This window comes from Amblyraja radiata, chromosome 8 (genome assembly GCF_010909765.2).
Source record: "Amblyraja radiata isolate CabotCenter1 chromosome 8, sAmbRad1.1.pri, whole genome shotgun sequence".
Classification (NCBI taxonomy): domain Eukaryota; kingdom Metazoa; phylum Chordata; class Chondrichthyes; order Rajiformes; family Rajidae; genus Amblyraja; species Amblyraja radiata.
In genome coordinates, this window is record NC_045963.1 from 15,839,068 (window position 1) to 15,862,183 (window position 23,116).

Below are 23,116 nucleotides of genomic sequence, written 5' to 3' on the forward strand. Positions count from 1 at the left end.
AGGGAATATCCTGTCCGGACCTGGAGACTTATCCACTTTTATATTTCTCAGAAGTGTCAGTACCTCCTCTTCTTTGAATCCCATAGTTTCCATAGCTACTCTACTTGTTTCCCTTACCTCACATAATTCAATATCCTTCTCCTTGGTGAATACCGAAGAAAAGAAATTGTTCAATATCTCCCCCATCTCTTTTGGCTCTGCAGATAGCTGTCCACTCTGACTCTCTAATGGACCAATGTTATCCCTCGTTATCCTTTTGCTATTAATATAGCTGTAGAAACCCTTTGGGTTTACTTTCACCTTACTTGCCAAAGCAACCTCATATCTTCTTTTAGCTTTTCTAATTTCTTTCTTAAGATTCATTTTACATTCTTTATACTCCTCAAGCACCTCATTTACTCCATGCTGCCTATAATTATTGTAGATCTCCCTCTTTTTCCGAACCAAGTGTCCAATTTCCCTTGAAAACCATGGCTCTTTCCGATTTTTACTATTTCCTTTCAACCGAACAGGGACATAAAGATTCTGTACTCTTAAAATTTCACCTTTAAATGTACTCCATTTCTCTTCCACATCTTTCCCATAAAACAAAATGTCCCAATTTACTCCTTTTAAATCCTTTCGCATCTCCTCAAAGTTAGCCTTTCTCCAATCAAAAATCTCAACCCTAGGTCCGGTTCTGACCCTCTCCATAATTATATTGAAACTAATGGTATTGTGATCACTGGTCCCGAACTGTTCCCCAACGCATACCTCTGCCACCTGACCCATCTCATTTCCTAACAGGAGGTCCAGCACCGCTCCTTCTCTAGTAGGTACTTCTATGTATTGCTGCAAAAATCTATCCTGCACACATTTTACAAACTCCAACCTATCCAGCCCATTTACAGAATGTGTTTCCCAGTCTATGTGTGGAAAATTGAAATCTCCCACAATCACTACCTTGTGCTTACTACTAATATCTGCAATCTCCTTACATATTTGCTCTTCCAATTCTCTCTCCCCATTTGGCGGTCTATAATACACCCCTATAAGTGTTGCTACCCCTTTCCCATTTCTCAGTTCCACCCAAATAGCCTCCCTAGACGAGCCCTCTAATCTATCCTGCCAAAGCACTGCTGTAATATCTTCCCTGATAAGCAATGCAACACCTCCACCTCTTGCCCCTCCAATTCTATCACACCTGAAGCAACGAAATCCTGGAATATTTAGTTTCCAATCACAGCCCTCCTGCAACCATGTTTCACTGATCGCCACAACATCATACTTCCAGGTGTCAATCCAGGCTCTGAGTTCATCCACCTTTCTTACAATGCTCCTAGCATTACAATATACACATTTAAGAAACCCACCCTCTCTTATTCTCTGTTTATTGTCTTTTTCTTCTCTCTCCCCTACATTTTGGGTCAGAGTGCTACCATTCTCTGCCTCCTGCCTCACACACTGACTGCTAGCTTTCCCAATTTGAGTCCCTCCCCCCAACCATACTAGTTTAAAGTCTCCCCAGTAGCCTTTGCAAATCTCCCCGCCAGGATATTGGTCCCCCTCGAGTTCAAGTGCAACCCGTCCTTTCTGTACAGGTCACACCTTCTCCAAAAGAGGTCCCAATGATCCAGAAACTTGAATCCATACCCACTGCACCAGTCCCTCATCCACTCATTTATCCTCCACCTCGCTCCATTCCTACTCTCACTGTCGCGTGGCACATGCAGTAATCCTGAGATTGTTACCTTTGCAGTCCTTCTCCTTAACTCTCTACCTAACTCCCTAAATTCTTCTTTCAGGACCTCTTCTCTTTTTTTACCTATGTCGTTGGTACCTATATGTACCACAACCTCAGGCTCCTCTCCCTCCCATTTCAGGATTTCTTGGACACGTTCAGACACATCCCTGACCTTGGCACCAGGGAGGCAAACTACCATCCGGGTCTCCTGTCTGCGTCCACCGAATCGCCTATCCGACCCCCTGACTATAGAGTCCCCTATTACAATTGCCCTCCTCTTCGTTTCCTTACCCTTCTGAGCAACAGGACCGGTCTTTATGCCAGAGGCCCGGCCGCTGTCGCTGCCCCCAGGTAGGCTGTCTCCCCCACCTTTACTCAAACATGAGTACTTATTTTCAAGGTGTACAGCCACCGGGGTACTCACCAGTCCCTGCCTCTGCCCGTTGCCCTTCCTAACTGAGACCCAGTTTTCTGTCTCCCGTGGTCTTGGAGTGACCACCTCCCTGTAACTCCTATCTATGACCTCCTCACTCTCCCTGAGCAGACAGAGGTCATCAAGTTGCTGTTCCAGGTTCCTAACACGGTCCCTTAGGAGCCCCATCTCGACGCACCTGGCGCAGATGTGGACGTCTGGAGGGCACTCAGACTCCATGACCTCCCACATCTGACATCCAGAACAGTAAACTGCCCTGGCTCTCATTCTCCCCCTTGTCCAAATACAATAAAGCCTTACAGACTTCTACTGTTTGTTTCATTATAACAATGTTTCATTGTATAATGTTGTTTCATGACGAAACTTTGATCTTTGATCAAACCTTTAGTCAACTGCCTGATACACGCTTTCTATCAATTTTTCCCCTGTAATTGTCCATAGTTGCAATGAAACAAACAATAGAAGAGTTGAATGGAAAATTAGGGTAAGGGGGTAAACTGGAGTTTAAGTGAACTGCTTAGGCCTATTGGAAAGCTTCTATGTTTTTAAATGTGGGCAGAAAATGAACAGAATATCAAGAAGCAATGTCACTGTTTGATCATCAATAACTTTGTGCATGTATTTCCCAGGTTAATTTTCGTCAGATATTCATTTTTGCAATGTGAGAATTGGAATTGACATTTCAAAGTTAAATGTCTGAAGGGTCTGTTCCACTTAGGCGATTTTTTAGGCAACTGTCATCTTCTTCTTCTTCTTTCGTGTGGCGTGCACAGCCTAACGTTGTTGGACAACTTGTTCTATTTGATCTTCCGTTTGTGCACGTCGAGTTGATTTCATTAGTCGAAACAGGGCGGACCACGTGAAGGTTGCAATCTTCCACCCCGGCGACTGTCATTGCAGGTCGCCGAAAAACCGACGACTGGACCCCCCTACGACAATGTCTACGACAAGCTACAACAACCTACCACCTAGTCGATGTCAAGGTATGGCAAGCTACCGGCAACCGACGACCCATTAGAACGCCCACCTACGACCACACCTACGACAACCTACGACCACACAAGCAACAGCCTACGACATGTCGTGGTGTGAAGCCTGTGTGGTCGTGAATAGTCGCCCAAAGAGTCGTACCTTTTTCTGGTCGCCGCTGGTTTTTCAACATGTTGAAAATTTTTGGCCACCTGCTGCAACTGACGGGTGCCGGCATGTCGCCGAAAAAATAGCGTAAGTGGGACAAGTACTTCATGTAATATTTTGAAAAAATATCCCACTTTGTGAATAGTTACATCACTTCAATACTGGCCACAAAATATATTCCTGAGAGATATTCTCAGATCAGTTCTTATAAATATCTTCAGTAGTCATTTTTTAATTATTTGATGATCACTTGGGTAAAGGGCTTGCACAGTTTATTTGAATATCTCTACAAATTTTTATGCAGTTTGAAATACATTAAATCTATTTCAACATTGCTGCATAATTTTTGTGTTCAAATCAGAGTTGAAATCTATTCCATCTTCTATTTTCTGTAGAGCTGGTCGGGGGGGGGGGGGGGGCAGAAGAACAACTCCAGGACTGTTTGGAGTCTGTAGACTGGGCAATGTTCAAGGACTCGGCAACAGACTTGAACGAATATGCCACTGTCGTTACAGACTTCATAAAGAAATGTGTGGAGGATTGCATCCCTACAAAAACCTTCCGAGTGTTTCCTAATCAGAAACCTTGGATGAACTTTGAGATCCGCACTCTCCTGAAGTCCAGACACAGGGCATTCACCTCCAATGATACAGTGGCTTACATGAAGACCAGATACGACCTTGGTAAGTCCATCAAAAAGGCCGAAAGGGACTTCTGCTCCAAACTGGAGGACGAGACAGATGTTCGGCAGCTGTGGCAGGGTCTGAATGCAATCACCTACTACAAGACAAAACCAGGAGGCAGCTCGAATGCCGGTGTAACATCACTCCCTGACGAGCTCAATGCGTTTTACGCACGCTTTGACAGGGAGAATACTGATGTGCCTTCCCGATCCCCCATTCGCTGTGATGGCATTTCAGTCTCAGTCACAGAGGCCGATGTCAGGAAATCCTTCAGAGGGGTGAACCCCGAAAAGCACCTGGACCTGATGGTATACCCGGCCGTGTTCTAAAAACCTGTGCGGACCAACTGGCGGGAGTTTTTACGGACATTTTCAACCTCTCACTTCTGAGGTCTGAGGTCCCCACCTGCTTTAAAAGGGCATCAATTATACCGGTGCCCAAGAAGAGTAAGGTGACATGCCTCAATGACTATCCACCAGTGGCACTAACGCCGGTGGTGATGAAGTGCTTTGAGAGGTTGATCATGGAGCAAATCAACTCCTACATCGACAAAAACCTGGACCCACTGCAGTTCGCGTACCGCCACAACAGATCAACGGTGGATGCGATCTCGCTGGCCATCCACTCCGCACTGGACCACTTGGACAACAAAAACTCATATGTCAGGCTGTTATTCATTGATTACAGCTCGGCATTTAACACAATCATCCCCTCCAAACTGGTTACCAAACTCGCAGAACTGGGTCTCTGCGCATCCCTCTGCAACTGGATCCTCGACTTCCTCGTCCACAGACCACAGTCTGTTCATATTGGTGGAAATGTGTCAGCCTCAATAACAATCAGCACGGGAGCACCTCAAGGCTGCGTGCTCAGCCCCCTGCTGTACTCACTCTATACCCATGACTGCGTAGCGAACCACAGTGCGAACTCCATCATCAAGTTCGCTGACGACACCACTATTGTGGGGCGTATCACTGATGGGGATGAGTCAGAGTACAGAAGAGAGATCGAGCAACTGTCCATATGGTGCCAGCGCAATAACCTGGCCCTCAACACCAGCAAAACCAAGGAACTGATTGTGGACTTTGGAAGGAGTAGGAGGGGGACCCACAGCCCCATTTATATCAACGGGTCGATGGTTGAAAGGGTCAAGAACTTCAAATTCCTGGGCGTGCACATCTCTGAAGATCTTTCCTGGTCCGAGAACACTAACGCAATTATCAAAAAAGCTCATCAGCGCCTCTACTTCCTGAGAAGATTACGGAGAGTCGGATTGTCAAGGAAGACTCTCTCTAACATCTACAGGTGCACAGTCGAGAGCATGCTGACCGGTTGCATCGTGGCTTGGTTCGGCAATTTGAGCGCCCTGGAGAGGAAAAGACTACAAAAAGTAGTAAACACTGCCCAGTCCATCATCGGCTCTGACCTTCCTTCCATCGAGGGGATTTATCGCAGTCGCTGCCTCAAAAAGGCTGGCAGTATCATCAAAGACCCACACCATCCTGGCCACACACTCATCTCCCTGCTACCTTCAGGTAGAAGGTACAGGAGCCTGAAGACTGCAACAACCAGGTTCAGGAATAGCTACTTCCCCTCAGCCATCAGGCTATTAAACCTGGCTCGGACAAAACTCTGATTATTAGCAACCACTTTCTGTTATTTGCACTACCAGTTTATTTATTCATGTGTGTATATATTTATATCATGGTATATGGACACATTTATCTGTTTTGTAGTAAATGCCTACTATTTTCTGTGTGCTTAAGCAAAGCAAGAATTTCATTGTCCTATACAGGGACACATGACAATAAACTCACTTGAACTTGAACTTGATGTACCGATATGGACTAATACGGTTATTGTTTGAAATCATTTGTAGATGACCATTTTCAGTCACATGATACTGTATGTATTTGCGGCCAAGAGTTACTAAGTCCTATTTTCCTTTCTGTAAACTGTATTTTTGTTTGGCTTTGTTTCTCTTTCGGAGATATCTGAAGATATAATTGAATTAGACATTTCTCATTTAAAAAAACAACTCAATTTCAACAAGAAAATGTTGGCAGGCAGAAATGCTCACGTTTTTTTAAATAGCCACGTTGTGGCTTTGTGCCAATTGTTTTGATGCACACAGATTGTTCAATCAAGTACAGAACGAATCTGGCATGGATCACACACAAGCTGTCAGAAGGATTACAAAATCGCTGAGTTGAATGTGCATTCTGTACCACCCTGTGGCACATTGTAGGAATTACAAATGCCAAAGTCCAGTTCAAATGGCAGTTAACTGAAATTTCAACAGCACATATTATGCATGCTATTCCATTGTCATTAGATTAGAATACCTAAAAATTATATATCCCAATAATGTCTGTCGTGTTTTGATGAATAGAGCTGGAGATAATCAGGATGGAATAGTTTTAAATACATACAACTTTAGAAATTATAGCACAAATTGTTTCATGAAATGCAATATATATATCTAATAAATAATAAAATTCTATTGGGAAATTATTTTCAGAGTAATCGGACACTTGACAAATTCTTTCGAAATCTATGACTTTCCTTTCCTAGTTTGATGTATCCCTGATGCACAAAGGTGTCTGCGGTAACCAACAGATTGCCTCGTAAACCTGGGAGCTACTTCTATAACTATTCATGCAGGCTTGAGTGGCCTACAGATGGTACATGACCCACCTGCAGAAACAGGCCTTCACAATAGCTGAGGTCTACTCTGCCATAAATTAAAGGACACTTGCCTGACCAGTTCCCATGCCAACTCTGTCAAAGTCAATTTTAAGTTTAAACCTGCACCTTGAGAAAGCCCTCTCTTAACATTCCAGATTGCAACCACCACCCTCCTTTCCCAAATCCCTAAATATGATCATGACCAACATTCTTGTTAACTTTTAGTTTAGTTTAACTTGGAGATACAGAAACATGGAGAAACAGGCCCTTCAGCCCACTGAGTCCGTGCAGACCATCGATCCCTGTGCATTAACACTGTCTGACACACCGGGAACAATTGACAATTTTACCAAGCCAATTAACCTACACATTTTTTGCTTCTTTAGGGTGTAGTAAGAAACTGGAACTCCTGGAGATAACCCACGCAGGTCATGGGGAGAACATACAAACTCCATGCAGACAGCATCCATAGTCAAGATCGAGCCCGGGTCCCTGGCACTGTAAGGCTACGACTTTACTGCTGTGCCACTGTACCACCCTAAAATCACTCTTGTGACTCAACTGCATCACCACTGATATTTAGCCATTGATGTCCTTAGCCCTTAAACCAACTCTCCACCCAGGCCCCATTATATTGTAACCGTCCACAACTATTCAGAAGCACCTGGTTTCCTCTGTACATTCATTGGATGAAATTGCTTTGAGTGCTATTAATTCAGTTGGATAGCATTGGGCTGTAGAATTTTCCATGCTTCTGACCAATAAATAATTTCAGTTTCAAATTTCAGCTTCAAAGCAATCCCACCACTGGTTATATCTTCCCATATCGACCCCATTCTATTTTTTCGCCGAGCCCATGGCTCCTAGCTGCACTGATCGCTCCCCACCCAAACGCTCCTTCATCTCAGGTATTGTCCCTTGCAACCACAGGAGATGAAACATCTGTTTCTACACCTCCTACATAGGGTGATTGTTTGTCAGCACGGACTCGGTCGGCCGAAGGGCCTCTTCCCACACTTTAACTCTACACTAAACCAAACCTCCTTTCTCGCCTTCATTCAGGGACCCCACATACATTCCAGGTGAGACAGAGGTTCACATGCACCTCCTCCAATCTTGTTCATTGCATTTGCTGCTCTTGGTGTTGCCCCCCTCTACATCGGTGTGACTACATGTAGACTAGATGACCACATTGCTGGAAATAGCTGGAGCTCCCGATTGGTGGCCATTTTAATTCCCCATCCCATTCCCATACAGCGTCAGTGGTGTTCACTGTGAGAGTGAAGTACATGCAAATGCGAAGAACATCAGTTTATATTCTGCTTGGGCAGCTGACAACCCAATAGCATTTACATTCAATTATCTATTTATAATGAACTGCCCACCGCCCATGCTCATCTACCCAGCTTTCCCCCCCCCTCACTGCCATGCACACATTTCTGTCTTTCCGCTCCCCTTATCCACATCAAGCAGTTCCTTTCCCCTCCTCCACTTCATCCATTCACTCATCTCCCACCCCTCCCTCCACCATATTTTACCCCACAAGGGTCCCAACTGCCCACCATCCCTCAGACTGGTTCTACCCTTAACTCCATTTTCTTCCTTTTCAGTCTCCTGCACCCTTTTGTCTCCTCTACATCTCCTCCACTTGTGGTTACTATCTCCATCCATCTCTCCCCCTGCTGACCCCAACCCCCAAACCATACCTCCTCACTTAGATCCACCTATCAGTTTCTAGTTTTTGCCGCACCCCCTCCCTTCACTTCTTTGACCAGCTGTGTTCCCTCTACTCCATTGGTTCGAAGAAAGGTCCCAACCCAAAACATTGTCCGTCTATTTCTCTCCACAGATACTGCCTGACCTGCTGAGTTCTTACAGTAGACAAAAGTGCTGGAGAAACTCAGCGGGTGTGGTAGCATCTATGGAGCGAAGGAAATATGCAACGTTTCGAGCCAAAACCCTTCTTCAGACTGATTGAGGAGAGGGGTGCGGAGGGGGGGTGTAGAAAAAGAGCTAGAAACGAGGAAAGCAGAACAAAGCAAGGGAAGTAATAGGTGAACATAGGCAGGGACATTTGGTCAAAGAGAGGATTGTGTTTATTTTACTGCTTCCACATTTTGTATGTAATTTTGTCGTGTGCTTCAAGGTATTTTTGAAGACATTGCTTTTATTTTATGAGAAAATATTATTAAGATAATTGCAATATGTTCTTTTGATATACAGCTGAGCATGTTGAAATCAACAAAGGACTGTTCTTTCACTTCAAAGATTTAGGCTCTATTCAATTGCTGTCACTGAAAATCCAAGCACAGTAAGGATTAAAGCTCAACAATTCTAGCACAGGATAGGTTGTAATAAGATGGCCCAATTATAATTAGGAAGTGGTTGTTTTGATTCTAGTGTAAAGATTGTATCCAGAAGTTCTTACTAAAATATATGTATATTAGTTTATGGCCATTAAAACTGATTGGCACCATGTTGAGATGTACACACAGAAAATGATTGCCTTATCAAATAATACATATTATTTGAGAGAGCAACCAGATACTTCATTTCCAATTAGCCAATGTTATTCATAAGCTGGTAACCAATGCAGTAAAATGTGTCCCTGGTTACCTACTTTTAGCACGTGACTGAATAATATCCATGCAATATCCTCTGCTTCTGAAATTTATCTCCATTGAAATATATGGAACTGAATTTTGGAAGAAAAGTACAACATTCTTAGACTGCTGTCTTGTATGTCAAAACCAATGGAAGACATATTTCTACCACAGTCACAACTCCCTTGTGCCAACATTTTTTTTTCATCATCATAAACATGAACATTTGCACCTTAGACTAGTTTTTTTTAAGCCTGTTTATTTCAATTTTGCAAGTTGGTTTCCTGGCAACAAGACCCAAAACGTCACCTATTCCTTTTCTCCAGAGATGCTGCCTGACCTGCCGAGTTACTCCAGCTTTTTGCTTCTATCTAAGATAGGTTACAAATTGAGTTTAAAAACAACAATGTGGATCTGAGGGAGAGTCACCTGTATTTATTATCTTCAAAATAGTACATGTTATCATGCCAAGTTTGTTACTTTTAATTGTGAAATTGTTGCCATGCAAGTAAAAACTTTGAATATGCATGAGTTTTTAAAATCTTTTTTGGGATGTTAAAATATACCAACATGATCAAATATTGTGGCAAAGTAATAATATGGCAGCCACTTGCAAGAGCTTTTATTATCGGGATTATTGCTACTGATACCACAGTTTCTATCGTGATTTGTTCTGAATATTAGATGTGCAGATTGTGCTCACTGGGCACAATTATTTTTTAAAAAAGGATCAAAGAGAAAGCTCACTAAGAGAGTAAACTGGGATTTCTAAAGTATTGTGTCAGTTTTATTACCATGATTTAAAGGTTATATTCTATTCTGCGTATGAGCCCTAATTTTATTTTTAGTAAGATTATTAATCCTATGAATTATTATTGAAAGAAAGTACAGCAAGAATACAAATTAAGACCGATAGGTACAGTATAATTAATGTCTGCCTAGTGTTTCCACTGAGATATTACTAGCAATGCCTACCTGCACTCATGTACATAATCGGGAATATTGTGATTTATTGTTTAGTAGATGTGTTTTGCCGTTTTCATTTCTGAATTATAGAATGAGATTTGAAGCCTGGATGATTTTAGGAGGGTTATGTCGTAATGAAAAGTTGATATTTCAATATTAAAATGTCTATTATGTATTGATGTTTGGTTATTGATGTGTTATTCTTAATAGTAAAAAGAATGTTTGAGCTTCAAGATGTAAAAAGTAATGATGCAATATTACGATATGAATTTGTTGACTGAGAAAGTGTGACAAATGGTTCTCCATCTACAAGATAATGTGCATCTTTGACAAAGTTGTGATTGGGTGATGAGACACACATCATGGATAAGTATCCATTATTCTCCAAATGACTTATTTGTTTAGTAGGAATGACATTTCCACTATCTCATTTTCTTATACACATCGGTGCTTTTCAGGGAAATAAATGTCAGGTTGATGTGAAATAGCAGGGGTTGATTAAAAAAATAAGGACAAACATAGGTATGATAGAACTGATTGATTCCAGTGCTGCATCCTTCTGATTGGAGACAAGGGCATATAATGGTTGTGTCACCCATCATTGGGTCATAACCCATTCTTCTGACTCATTTGTGGCATGGCAGGGAATGATGAGGGGAAGGGCAGGTTAATGAGGGATTCGCAAGGTAGTCCAGGAGTTTCACCAGACATTGACCTTGTAAGAGGGATATATATTTTTAACATCTGTGGGCTTAATCCCAGCATTTGTGGGCAAAGATCACTGATCCAGATTTGATATGAATGGCCATTTACTTGCTGAAGAACAATTCTCAAATTTGATGTTTTAAATTATTTCCCTATCCTGTCATGTGAATGCCATGACAGAGTGGTACTTTTTTTTAAACACTGTCTAGTAGTATGTAAATAAGTCTGACTGAATATTAGGGCAAGAGTCTGAGTCATGATCCTGGTGCTTCATTTCCCTTTGATTTCAGATCCATAGTTTAGTTTAGAGATATAGTATGGAAACAGGCCCTTCAGCCACTGAGACCGCACCGACCAGCGACCCCCAAACAGGGGATCCCCAAACTAGGGGAAATTTTACGTTTATACCAAGCCAATTGATCTACAAATCTGTACATCTTTGGAGTGCGGAAGGAAATCGAAGATCTCGGAGAAAACCCATGCAGCTCACATGGAAAAAGCACAAGCTCTATGCAGATAGCACTCGTAGTCAGGATCGAACCCGGGTCCCTGGCGCTGTAAGGCAGCAACTCTACTGCTGTGCCACCCTTCACAAACAAAGCTATACATACAAGTGTAAAGATGTTATTTAGTTTCAGAATATTTATATTTATATTATTCCCTTTGGTATAATAACAAGGATCAAAGGCCAGTAACAAAGTAATTTTAGCTGCATCTGTCATACCTCTATGGGTTTCTCTTGTGGCAGAGGTAAACGAATGAATGACTCATTGTCATTGTTTTCATTTCATGCAGTTACTTACTGCTTCTCTGAACTGAAATAGATGTGGATGATTATGTGATTATAAATTTTAGCAGCCCCTGTTCGTTCATGAGTCTCAATTTAATGTGCTGATTTAAATTTATTTTAATCCATTTGAGATTTTAAACTGTAAAAAAAAATCATAATGCACTAATTCTGCTTCACTACACTGCTGAGCTTGTTGTTCCTTATTTACCTCCTCTGCTGTCAACCTGTTTTGTCATCTGCTGTACCATCTGGCCCCTCATTCTCCATATCTGACCTTGGCCAAGACAGACAATCAGGCTCCACATTAATTATTTCATTTGTCACACTTTTTTTTCAGAATCTACTTTCTCTGTTTGCTGAGTATCTCAGACTCCACCTATTTGATTTTCTAAGTTGTCTGTCTTTACTTTGATGCGTTTCCTGCTGTATAGGTTATGTGAGAAAAGGGTTCAGATAGGAAGAGAAGAGAAGTGAAAGATAAAGCTAGAGAGTGGGATTTAAGAAGATGTGCACAGGGGAGAGTAGGGAGAAGGGGAAAGAAGGACATGAGAGTTGGAAAATGGGTGCGCACCAGAATGTGTAGGGGGTCACAGGTTAGAGAGGAGGAAGGAGGATAGAACTTAAAATTGAAGAATTCAATGTTCATACTGTTGGGTTGTCAGCTAACCTAGCAGAATATGAGGTGATATTCCTTCATTTTGGGTGTGACCTCACTCTGACAATGGAGAATGCCCAGGTTGGTTTGCAACTGGGAGATCCAGCAGACCTTGGCGGACAGAGTGTTCGGCAGAACGATTGCATGTCTTAACTTTGTCTCACCAAAGTGAAGCGATCCAGATGGGAAGAACAAATTCAAAAGGTGAGGTTTGAAGAAGTGCATGTGAACCTCTTGGGTAGGACTACTAAGGTCCTTGGGTGGAGTTGACAGAGGAGATGCAGGGATAGGTGCTACTGTACATCGCCTGCTGGTGCAGGGAAAAGTACCTGGGGAGTGAACAATTTGGGTTATTGCAACAAAGCCACATTTCCTTTCATGCTTTTCCAGGTATATGAAATGTATTTACATCAGTAGGTTTTAGTATTCTGTGGCAAAATGTTGGGCTGAGCTGAAACCAGCAGATGGGAAGACAGATGTTGCAGCATTGGATCCCTTTTCTTCATTTTTCACTGTTAAACATGAGAATGTCACTGCTTACAGATGGTTTTGTTGTAGGTGTTGTTAACAGATATATTGTTGTAATTGTGTTGATTAATTCCTATTGTGAGCAGAGGATAAGTTATGTTGTTGAGTTCAATTGCTTCCATTTTACAGCCTTTGTTACTTTCCCAACTTTAATCACACATCATAATTTTCAGATAACACTGCATGTTTTTCCTCTCTGATACAACATTTCCTCTGTTTTGATCATGGTGCATCCAATTGATCTTGAATGCGAGGAATAACACTCTTATGTTATATATTGTTGCATGTCCACCAATATGTAATGATAAAAATACACTAGCAAGGCCAGGTCTCCATTCATCTTGATCATCCCTATCATTGGACCAAGGCCCTGGTTTTATTCGTTCTTCTTTGCTGCCCCACTTGGAAAGAAAGCATACATTTTCCACTTCCGCCCCCAAATATGAAGTGTGGGACTTGGCATGTCTGGGTCTTAATGGATAACCCCAACCAAGTGGACCTAAACTCTGATCTGCTACCATTGCTTGGGAAATAAATAGATTAGATATTGATCCACTGAACGTGGGGGTTTACGGAAGAGACGTCATCTTTAAGATATACTCTGGCTGCATAGATTGGAAATACATCTTCATTTTTTCATATGAATAAAACGTTAGGCAGCTTTCCCTCAGGACACATGCAGTATCTCCACCCACGATTAAACAAAATACATTGCCTGGAAACTCTAATGCATTCTAATGGATGTGCTAAATGGATGTACCTTCTTCGGCAATCCATCAGGATTGAGAATGAATTGTTTTTACTCTAGTTATGTGGATTTTGCGGTGACTGATCAGGCTAATGTAGGAACCATAAACTGTTCCAGAGAAGGGACAGGAGTTGCTTGATGGGATGAGCAATTAAGTAGATTGTGAGGTGATGCATTCCTTCTTCTGCTTGCATATGGCTTGGAATAGGGCATTATTTTGGGAGTCTGGATTCAGATACGTGAATAATATGACCTATCCCATGGAATTGACTGAGGATATTTAGGGCCTCAGTGCTAGGGATGTTGGGTTGTGAATAGACACTGTTCAGTCTGAAGAAAGGTCTCCTATCCATGTTCTCCGGAGATGTTGGCTGACCCGCTGAGTTACTCCAGCACTTTGTGTCCTTTTGGAGACTGTGGTTGATTCATTTATCCTTCATTTGAATGTTCTTCCACTGCCTTGAGATATCTGAGATATCTGCTGTTGGTAGTCCAGGTCTCAGAAGCACAAAGGAGGTCAAGACTTGCTGCTTTCTTGTAGAGTGTGGGTTTAATGTCAGGTTTGAGGTCTTCATCTTCAAATACCCTTTTCCTCAATTGACCAATGTCTGTGCTGAAACTCTGAAGGCAATGGTGAATTTCATCACTGATGTCTGTCTATGCTAATAAGTTGGACTGATGATATGAAAAGAGATTCTAATATCTTGCGATTAACATTTATTGTTGTAGAGGGAACCTTTTGTCTTGCTTATTAAAGGACAGAAATGGCTGGAGTAACTCAGCGGATTAAGCAGCATCTCTGGAGAATATGGATAGGTGACGGTCCTTCAGACAGATGCTTTGTCTTGCTGATGCTGAATATAAGTCTATCATCTCCTATGCTTTATTAGTTGAGTTGATGATGACAGAGTTTTCCATAACATGTGTGCATCTGCATAGTGCAGCTCAGTTACTGAGATTCTTGGTTCTTGAGCTTAGTCTTTCTTGATTTAACAGTTCCCTATCAGTTTTGAAGATTTGCTCCAGTATTGAGGTTTGTTAAAGGTGAGCTGCAACATTGTGGCAAGGAATATTGAAAAATTCAGGATAATAAGATACAGGCTTATTTGGTGCTGATTTTTCCTGCAATGGGTGTTGAGGTTGACGTGTTAATTAGAACGATGGGTTTCATGCGATTACGAAGCTCATGTAAAATGGAGATTATTTTTTTATGGTGTAGATGTACCCAATAGGTTTGGTCATTGACCCCACAGTGTAGGCATTTGGGTGCAATTGGTTGGAGATGCATGGTATTCAGTTTGGAGGCCAATTTAACATTGTCACAAGCCCATACAAGCTTATGACTAGCATGGGGGAAGTTAGGTAAGGGGGTATCAGAATCCAGCATGCACATATGATAGGAGGAGTCCAGCAGTTTAGATATCGGTAGTGATCGTAAGATGGTGTGGGCGGGTGAGGATCATAAGGTAGATCAAGGAGTCAAGACTTTGGGCATAGCTGAAGGCCATCATGGGAAGAGGGAGACAGATAATTGTGGTTAGTTCAGTACAGAGGTGGGACCCTAAGGTTGAAAGCAAGCTATTGATTTAATCACGCAGACACCCATTCCAGGAACGTACTGAAAAAACTATGCTGTCTCAGATGTAAAAAAACATTAAATGCATCAGGGTGACTCATGCCCATAAGTATTTGGTGACATTTCCTGATTGACATACATAAACTCAGGAATGCACATCAATATGTTTTACTCTGAGCAACAATTCATTTTCAAATGCATAACATAGTTAAACGTTCATATTCCTCAACACATGTTCCTAAAGGGTTTGTCAAGGAATCAAGAAGTGTTCAAAAAACATTATTTTGGATTGAAAAGATGAATGTTTTTACATGGAAAGCAGTTGCAGCATTATTTGGGCTGCTTTTGCAGAGTGATAAACAATAAAGACACAGTGCTGGATTAACTCAGCAGGTCAGGCAGTATCTCTGGAGAATATGGATTCATTCTGAAGTAGAATCCTGACCGGAAACATCGCCTACCCATGTTCTCCAGGGATGCAACCTGACACGCTGAGATACTCCCCCTTACCGTGTCTTTTTTTTGTAAACCAGCATCTGCAGCATGTGCTTAAAAGTAGGGAGAGGGTGCATGGAAGGTTTGAGGTGAAAAGGTTGAATTAAAGGGCAAAATGTGATCATTTTTCAAACAAAAGGATAAATCAATATATAAATCAACAGTTGGAGCTGGGGAGGTGCACGTGGGGTTGCAACAGAAAAACCTAGAAGGGAGAAAGTATGGAAAATCTGATAAAAAGGAACAAGATATTTTGGACCATAATGTGGTGGACCTGAAACAGGAAGAAATGTGCACCTTGATCAAATCTGTAGAAGGATCCCAAAAAATCCTATGCTGCAATACTGTAACACCTATAAAGCGGACCTTTCCCCCCCCACATAATCTTCCATGGTTGCAGAGTAGATATAACACTTACCTCATTATGATGCCTCTTCCAAACCAGAGTCCAAAATACACCTCCAGTGCAATGCATCAATTTACTTTGTGTCTTGTTCTGTATGGTATATTGTACTGTTGAACATACTCAAATCTGCATTAAGAAAATCAAATGCAGATTTAATGTTTGGTGATCAATTCTGTAAAAACACCAGAGTGTCCAGTTTGTTCACCAACTTATTTATCAATTTCGAAACCACTCTGATCCTGTTTTGCCTTATACTGTCATTGCTTTTACTTTTCTCAGATGCTCCCTCCACCCTATAATAAATAGACTGGTCCATTTCTTCTATAGCTTCCTCTGCACTCCTTGCTTCTTTACTTGCATGAAAGCTGTTGATCTTTAACAGTTTTATGAACATCACTGACCTGAAACATTAATAATATTACTCTCTCAAAAGATGCAGCCTGAGGTGCTGAGTGTTACCAGCATATTTCACATTTACTGGTATTTTTGATTTTGTCAGTGTTATTTGCAATGCTTTGCAGAGAATAAATAGAAACATTGCCTCCACTTGTATTAATTCATGGTTCCCTTTAGCACCAACCCTTCACGGACCATTTTATAAAGCTATATCCATAAATTTTTGAAGTGCATGAAATTGATATCATCTCATAGTAAAACAAAGTATAAAGGATGTTATTGCCATAAGGGGGAGATGTAAAAGTGAATTCTGATGCCCGTGTGTCTCTTTTTTTTGTAACAGAGCGTAGTTATTAAATCACAATACCATCTTGAAAGAGTTGTCCATTGAGCTAAAAAATGCAGCATTAAAAAGAGAAATAGCATGTGGCATTTGACGAGCAGGGATTTTGGGGATTATCATGGAGCATGTCCATGAATTGTTTCCCTGCAGCATATTGTAACACACTCCCATGTTTACAAGGAAGCAGGACACAAAAACCCGGAGTAACTCAGCGGGTCATTCAGCATCTCTGGAGAAAAGGAATAGGTGACATTTCGGGTCGAGACACTTCTTCAGAGGCATATACAGTTACATTCATTCTTGCATATGGAGCCACATTTAATGACAATCATACGTGAATAATGAAATAGAGTTGAACAGCACAGAAAGAGGCCATTTGGCCCAACTCGTCCATGCGAACTGTGAAGCCTGCCTATGCTAGTCCCATTTCCAGTATTAAGCAAAAAGTGCTCCACAGTTTTCCTCTCCAAGTACCTGTCCAAATCCCTTTTAAACACTATAATTGTGTCACAAATGTAGTCTCACACAGTTAAACACAAGCATATGCAGGCATTTGGACACTCATCCAACAAACTTGAGTTTTTAACAGGTGGAAAATGCCTTTTCTCTTCAAGAATGTTCAAGTATCATTTGACAGTCATACTGTTCCATGGACGAAATACAATAAAATAAATCCAAAATGTAGTTAAAAAGTAGTACAATTTACTTGTTCATTTGAAAGGTGAAAGCTAGATGACAAAAACAAGCATACCATTACTCCGAAAACCTACATTTGAGTAATAAGTGATGTGGGTGGTGTAAGTTAATTATGACTAAATGTCAAAGCTCCTGAGTGACATCCAATTGCTGGTTTATCCACAGGATCCTTGTGGATCTAAACGTGTGACTGTTAATGACTAGGTTTGCAGTTACCAACGATGAGAGGGCATTTGATGCCTATCTTGCATCTCGGAGCCCACTAAGATTCTGCACATCCATAATGCTGATTGTCCCTATCATCATATAACTTTCAATCTGGTACAATCAGTGAAGGATTGGTGGTGACCACCAACAGTAATGTAATCAAGCAGACAGAGTAGCTACAGAGATGGAATAAACTTTGTGGGCTGCCAACCAGGATATAAAAGGCATCGATTATAATTAAAAAACAAAATGCTAAAGTTGCTATCAATCTGAAATATAATGATGCTGAAAAATGCATCTGTAGAGATAGAGTTGACATTTAAGGTTGATGACCTTTATTCAGAACGAGGAAAATAAAGAAAGAAAGAAAGCAGTTTTACTGAGTGGTGGGTGACAAAAAAAAGTGATGGTTTGTGGAAAGGTGGCAAGCAACAAAGATATAATGGAGAAAATGATGGGGCTGGTGAAAGCAAATGAATAAATACAGTTATATCTGGAATGGTGTACCTAGACAATGATAAAAATGTGAATACTGGATATTTGAGATCGAAGGGATGGCTGATCATTTCAAACTGTTCAATTTAATGTCAAGGTTGTATTTTGTCAGTTGGATGATCAAGTGTTCAAATTTACATCGGGCTTTGTTAGTAAAATATGAGAGGCCGATCAGAGTGCCGTAGGATTGGGAATTAAAGAGATGGGCAACTGGAAATTCAGGGTTATGCTTACAGATTGAGAAGTCATAACAATTTTCAGCACAAACCCGTACAAAATCTGATTTTCATTGTCAGAGTGAAAGCTCATTAGCTTGAAATGTTAAAGGGCCTGTCCCACTTGGGCGAACTAATCCGCGAGTTCTGGCGAGTTTGCCCTCGACTCATTCTCGCAGCATGGTCAAGACGAGGTCGTAGGAGGTCTTCGTAACTCTCCTTGATGCTAGTAGGTTGTAGTAGGTTGGCATGTTAGTCATAGGTAATCGAGGGTAGTCGAAGGTAGTCGTAGATAGTCTTCATCATAGTCGAAGGGAGGTTGAAGGGACGTCAAAGAAGATCGAAGGAGGTCGTCTTCACTCTCCACTATTCGGTGTCCAATTTTCCCAAAGTTAGTCGTAGCTAGGCGTAGCTGGTCTTCAACATAGTCCAAAGAGGTCGAAGGAGGTCTTCTACATAGTCGAAGGATGTCTTCAACATAATTTTTTTAAACTCTCCTAAACGCTTCTAAACTCGCCAATGAGGCCGTCCAAGTGGGACAGCCCCTAACTAATGTTCTCTCTTTTCACAAGCTGCTTATTCAGTTGAGTATACCCAGCATTTTCTGGAAGCGTAGAAGTGTTCAGGGGGGGTATTGCTCAGGCTCACTTGCTCTTCCAGTTGCAAAAGAGGCCACTTCATTATCACCAAATAATTTTTTTTAAATTGTGAAATGCTAGGTTAATGGAGCCAGATTCAATCATGGTCATCAAAAATGAGCTAAATAAATATCAAAAAGAAAAGAAAATGTAGGGCTGTTGGAGAGATGGTGGAAGAGGTGGACTTGGAACTAGTAACGATCCAGTGGGCAAATCACCTTGTTCCCTTTTCTAATCATTCTCTAAATCCAGATTTTAAATCATAAAAACTGAATACAATGTAAAAGGCTGGTTATTAACCCTAAACTTGGATACTAAGTTAGGTAAAGATGCTGGTACTTAATGACATTTTACTTTTTAAAATATTTTTTATACTTTAATCATTATACAGAGAACTGCCTTCAATTGTTTTAATCTTTTTTTTTAACAGAAGCAACAATACTGAGTTATGACGGAAGCAAGTTTATGAAAATCCAGCTGCCTGTGGTAATGCATACGGAAGCAGAAGATGTATCACTGAGATTCATGTCCCAACGAGCCTATGGGATCTTAATGGCCACAACGTCCAGAGATTCAGCCGATACTCTGAGATTGGAACTGGATGGTGGCCGTGTCAAACTTACGGTCAACTTAGGTAACATTCATTAGTGCTTTGCATCATCACGTCTTTATACATTTATACAGATCTTTTATTTGGTTAATGATGTTGTTTTCAAAATCTGTTTGACAATTTCAAAAAGTGACTTAACAAGAAGATGCAATGAATTGTGTTGTTACATTGTTATAAACCCATCTTTTGAAACATTACTAAAGCCATAATTAGCATTATTTGCATATGCTTTTTTTAGACTATAAAGTATAAATTTCTTCCTCAGAAACATTTATTTCTTAATATTTCATGTTTTACATCTTTCTATACTTTATGCTCAAGAAGCTCATCTGTTTAAAATGTTGTAAGTTTTTTTTGATTTCCCTCACAACACCAACTGTTCTTTGGCGTCACAATTGACTGAACACATGCTGGAAATCTAACTTAACAATACAGAACGTTAGAAGTACTCGGCAAGTCTGGCAGCATCTGTGAAGAGAGCAAACAGTTAATGTTCCAGATCAATAACTTTACCTGAACCATTAACTCTAACTCTTGCCGATTTGCTGAGTATGTCATAACTGTGTGGGTGTGCCTTTGTGGGAAGCACTTCATAAGTTCATAAGTGATAGGAGCAGAATTACACTTTTCAGTCCATCAAGTCTGCTCCCCCATTCAATCATGGCTGATCTATCTTTTCCCCTCAACCCCATTCTCCTTCCTTCTCTCCAAACCCCGTGACACCCTTACAAATCAAGAACCGGTCAACCTGCCTTAAAATTATCCATTGACTTGGCCTTCACAGATTTATGTGGTAGTAAATTCCAAAGATTCACTATCCTCTGACTATATAAATTCCTCCCTGTCTCCTTTCGGAAGTCATGTCCTTTTATTATGTGGCTGTGGCCTCTGGTTCTAGACTCTCCCACTAGGGGAAATATCCTCTCCACTATCAAGGTTTATTCATTATTAAACATTATTCATACCACTGTGGTTTAAAAAAGACACATTTCAACACTGTAAGTTCAAGAAGGAACTGCAGATGCTGGAAAATCGATGGTAGACAAAAATGCTGGAGAAACTCAGCGGGTGAGGCAGCACCTATGGAGCGAAGGAAATAGGCAACTTCACTCTGTAATCTTGCTGCTGGGTCTAGATTACGAACTACCAGCAATGCCAAGTCCTTTCAACTTCATAGATATTTTATTGCAAATACAAAGCAGTATTTAAGATGATGGTAGATTAGAGGGAAAGCTCGCAATATCCAACTCCAGACAAAACATTTAAATATCATGCTTCAACTAAAATTGCATTTATAATTTATTAGAAGTGAGCAGCATATCACTTCTCTAAATTTGTAAGCAATACATAGCTGAGAAACTTGGAATGATATTATTATATATATTTATAAATACATATATATAGTAAATAGACATTTCAAATTGAACAAGTTAGTAGAATAGTTAGTTTTCCAACATGTGAATAATCATATGGGCTTCTGCTTTCATTATTTTATTTTTAACATATACAGCTTTCACCATGGTTTATACTATCATGTTTATCTTTCACAAGTTCATTTTTATTATATTGCCGTGATGATTATGCACTTACGTTTGGATCAAAAGATGGGACACGACCCTTCAAAGGCCAAGGTCTGCGGCCCTTAGCAAGCAGCCATGTGAACAAAAGTGTGCAGCCTCTTTTTCAGTGAAAATGCTTGCTTTAGTCTCAGGTGTCACTTTTATTTAGAAAGATGGGAACAAAGAAGGAATAAAGGTAGTCCCTTGGTTACAGGAGACCTGACTAGTGGAGGTGAGACTTTACACATAGCCTCCCAAAAATAAGTATGGCTGCTCTTCACCCTTTTAAAACAAATCACTGCAACCTTAAAAGACACTGAACCTTTTTTCCCCAAAAAACACTGAACTTTTTTTCCCCAAAACTAAAACTAACTTACTTCTTCCCGGTCATTGCGTGGAAAGAAAACGGAGGATGCCGTTGGTCCATTACTCTTGTTAGTCCACATAATGGAGGGAAATGGAAATATTGCCAACCCACTAGAAAATAATTTGATATTTCTTCCTCTGATCAACTAACAATCAAAAACATCCCCAATGATCTTGGTTCAAACATCAGTTAAGCCTTGGTTTAGAACTGATGGAAAGTCTAAATTCAGCAAATCAATGACAGTAACATATTAAAATTTTTATTCATTTAACATTATACTTTAAACAACATTTATCAGCCTGTTGGCTGGATATCTTGTCTTTTCAAGTCCATGTATCAGATTGTAAAAGCTACACACACCTTGGTTTTTGGTGAAATTATGGTTTCCATCTAATAGAAAATTAAATTTATGGGCCGTTCTCAGGACCAGAACCCTTGTGTAACCTGAGGACTGTCTGTATATACATAAAAGAGAATATTGGATTGCTTAATTCATGTGATGAATGCGTTTGCATTTCTATACCCTACATTCACAATAGGATTGATGAAAATGAAATTTCAATGCTGATGAAATCTGACATGTTTCCATTTTACTTATATTGAAAGTGTAGACCACCTAAATTTATAAATAATTTCTCGCATCTAATGATTGCAAAACCCATTTCTCTGGTAATATGCTGCACAGCAATGGCCCCTTTGCTTACTTGCATCCCATTCTGCAAGCAGATAGAATAGATTCACTGAAAAGAAGACATCACTTTGTCTGGGCCTACAATACAATAATAATAATACATTTTATTTATGGGCGCCTTTCAAGAGTCTCAAGGACACCTTACAAAAATTGAGCAGGTAGAGGAAAAACATGTAAGGGAATGAAATAAATAGTAGAGACATGACTAGTACACAAAGTAAAGACAGAATTCAATACAAAACACAATATGAGGCAATTAATGCACAGATGAAAAGGGAGGGGGACGTGGGGCTAAGGATAGGCAGAGGTGAAGAGATGGGTCTTGAGGTGGGACTGGAAGATGGTGAGGGACACGGAATTGCGGATCAGTTGGGGGAGGGAGTTCCAGAGCCTGGGAGCTGCCCCGGAGAAGGCTCTGTCCCCAAAACTGCGGAGGTTGGACTTGTGGATGGAGAGGAGACTGGTTTTATGTGGATCTGAGGGACCGTGAGGGTTGGTAGGGGGAGAGGAGGTCAGTGAGATATGGGGGGGCCAGATGGTGGAGGGCTTTGTAGGTGAGGATCAGGATTTTGTAGTAGATCCGGTTGGAGATGGGAAGCCAGTGAAGTTGTTTGAGGACTGGAGTGATGTGATGCCAGGATTTGGTGTGGGTGATGAGTCGGGCAGCTGCGTTCTGGACCAGTTGGAGTCGGTTGATGTAGGTGGAGCTGATGCCAAGGAGAAGTGAGTTGCAGTAGTCCAGTCGGGAGGAGATGAAGGCATG

The 23,116-nt window shown here is 40.9% G+C and overlaps 1 protein-coding gene across 33 annotated transcripts in view; it reads left to right on the plus strand.

Annotated features, from left to right (window-relative positions):
- nrxn1 (neurexin 1) overlaps nucleotides 1-23,116 on the plus strand; it is a 1,413,544-nt gene that overhangs the window by 723,613 nt on the left and 666,815 nt on the right. For all 33 annotated transcript variants that reach the window (XM_033025243.1, XM_033025244.1, XM_033025241.1 and 30 more), the window contains one exon: nucleotides 19,557-19,760. In XM_033025243.1, the coding sequence (XP_032881134.1) occupies nucleotides 19,557-19,760 (204 nt within the window). The remainder of the gene's footprint in view (nucleotides 1-19,556; nucleotides 19,761-23,116) is intronic.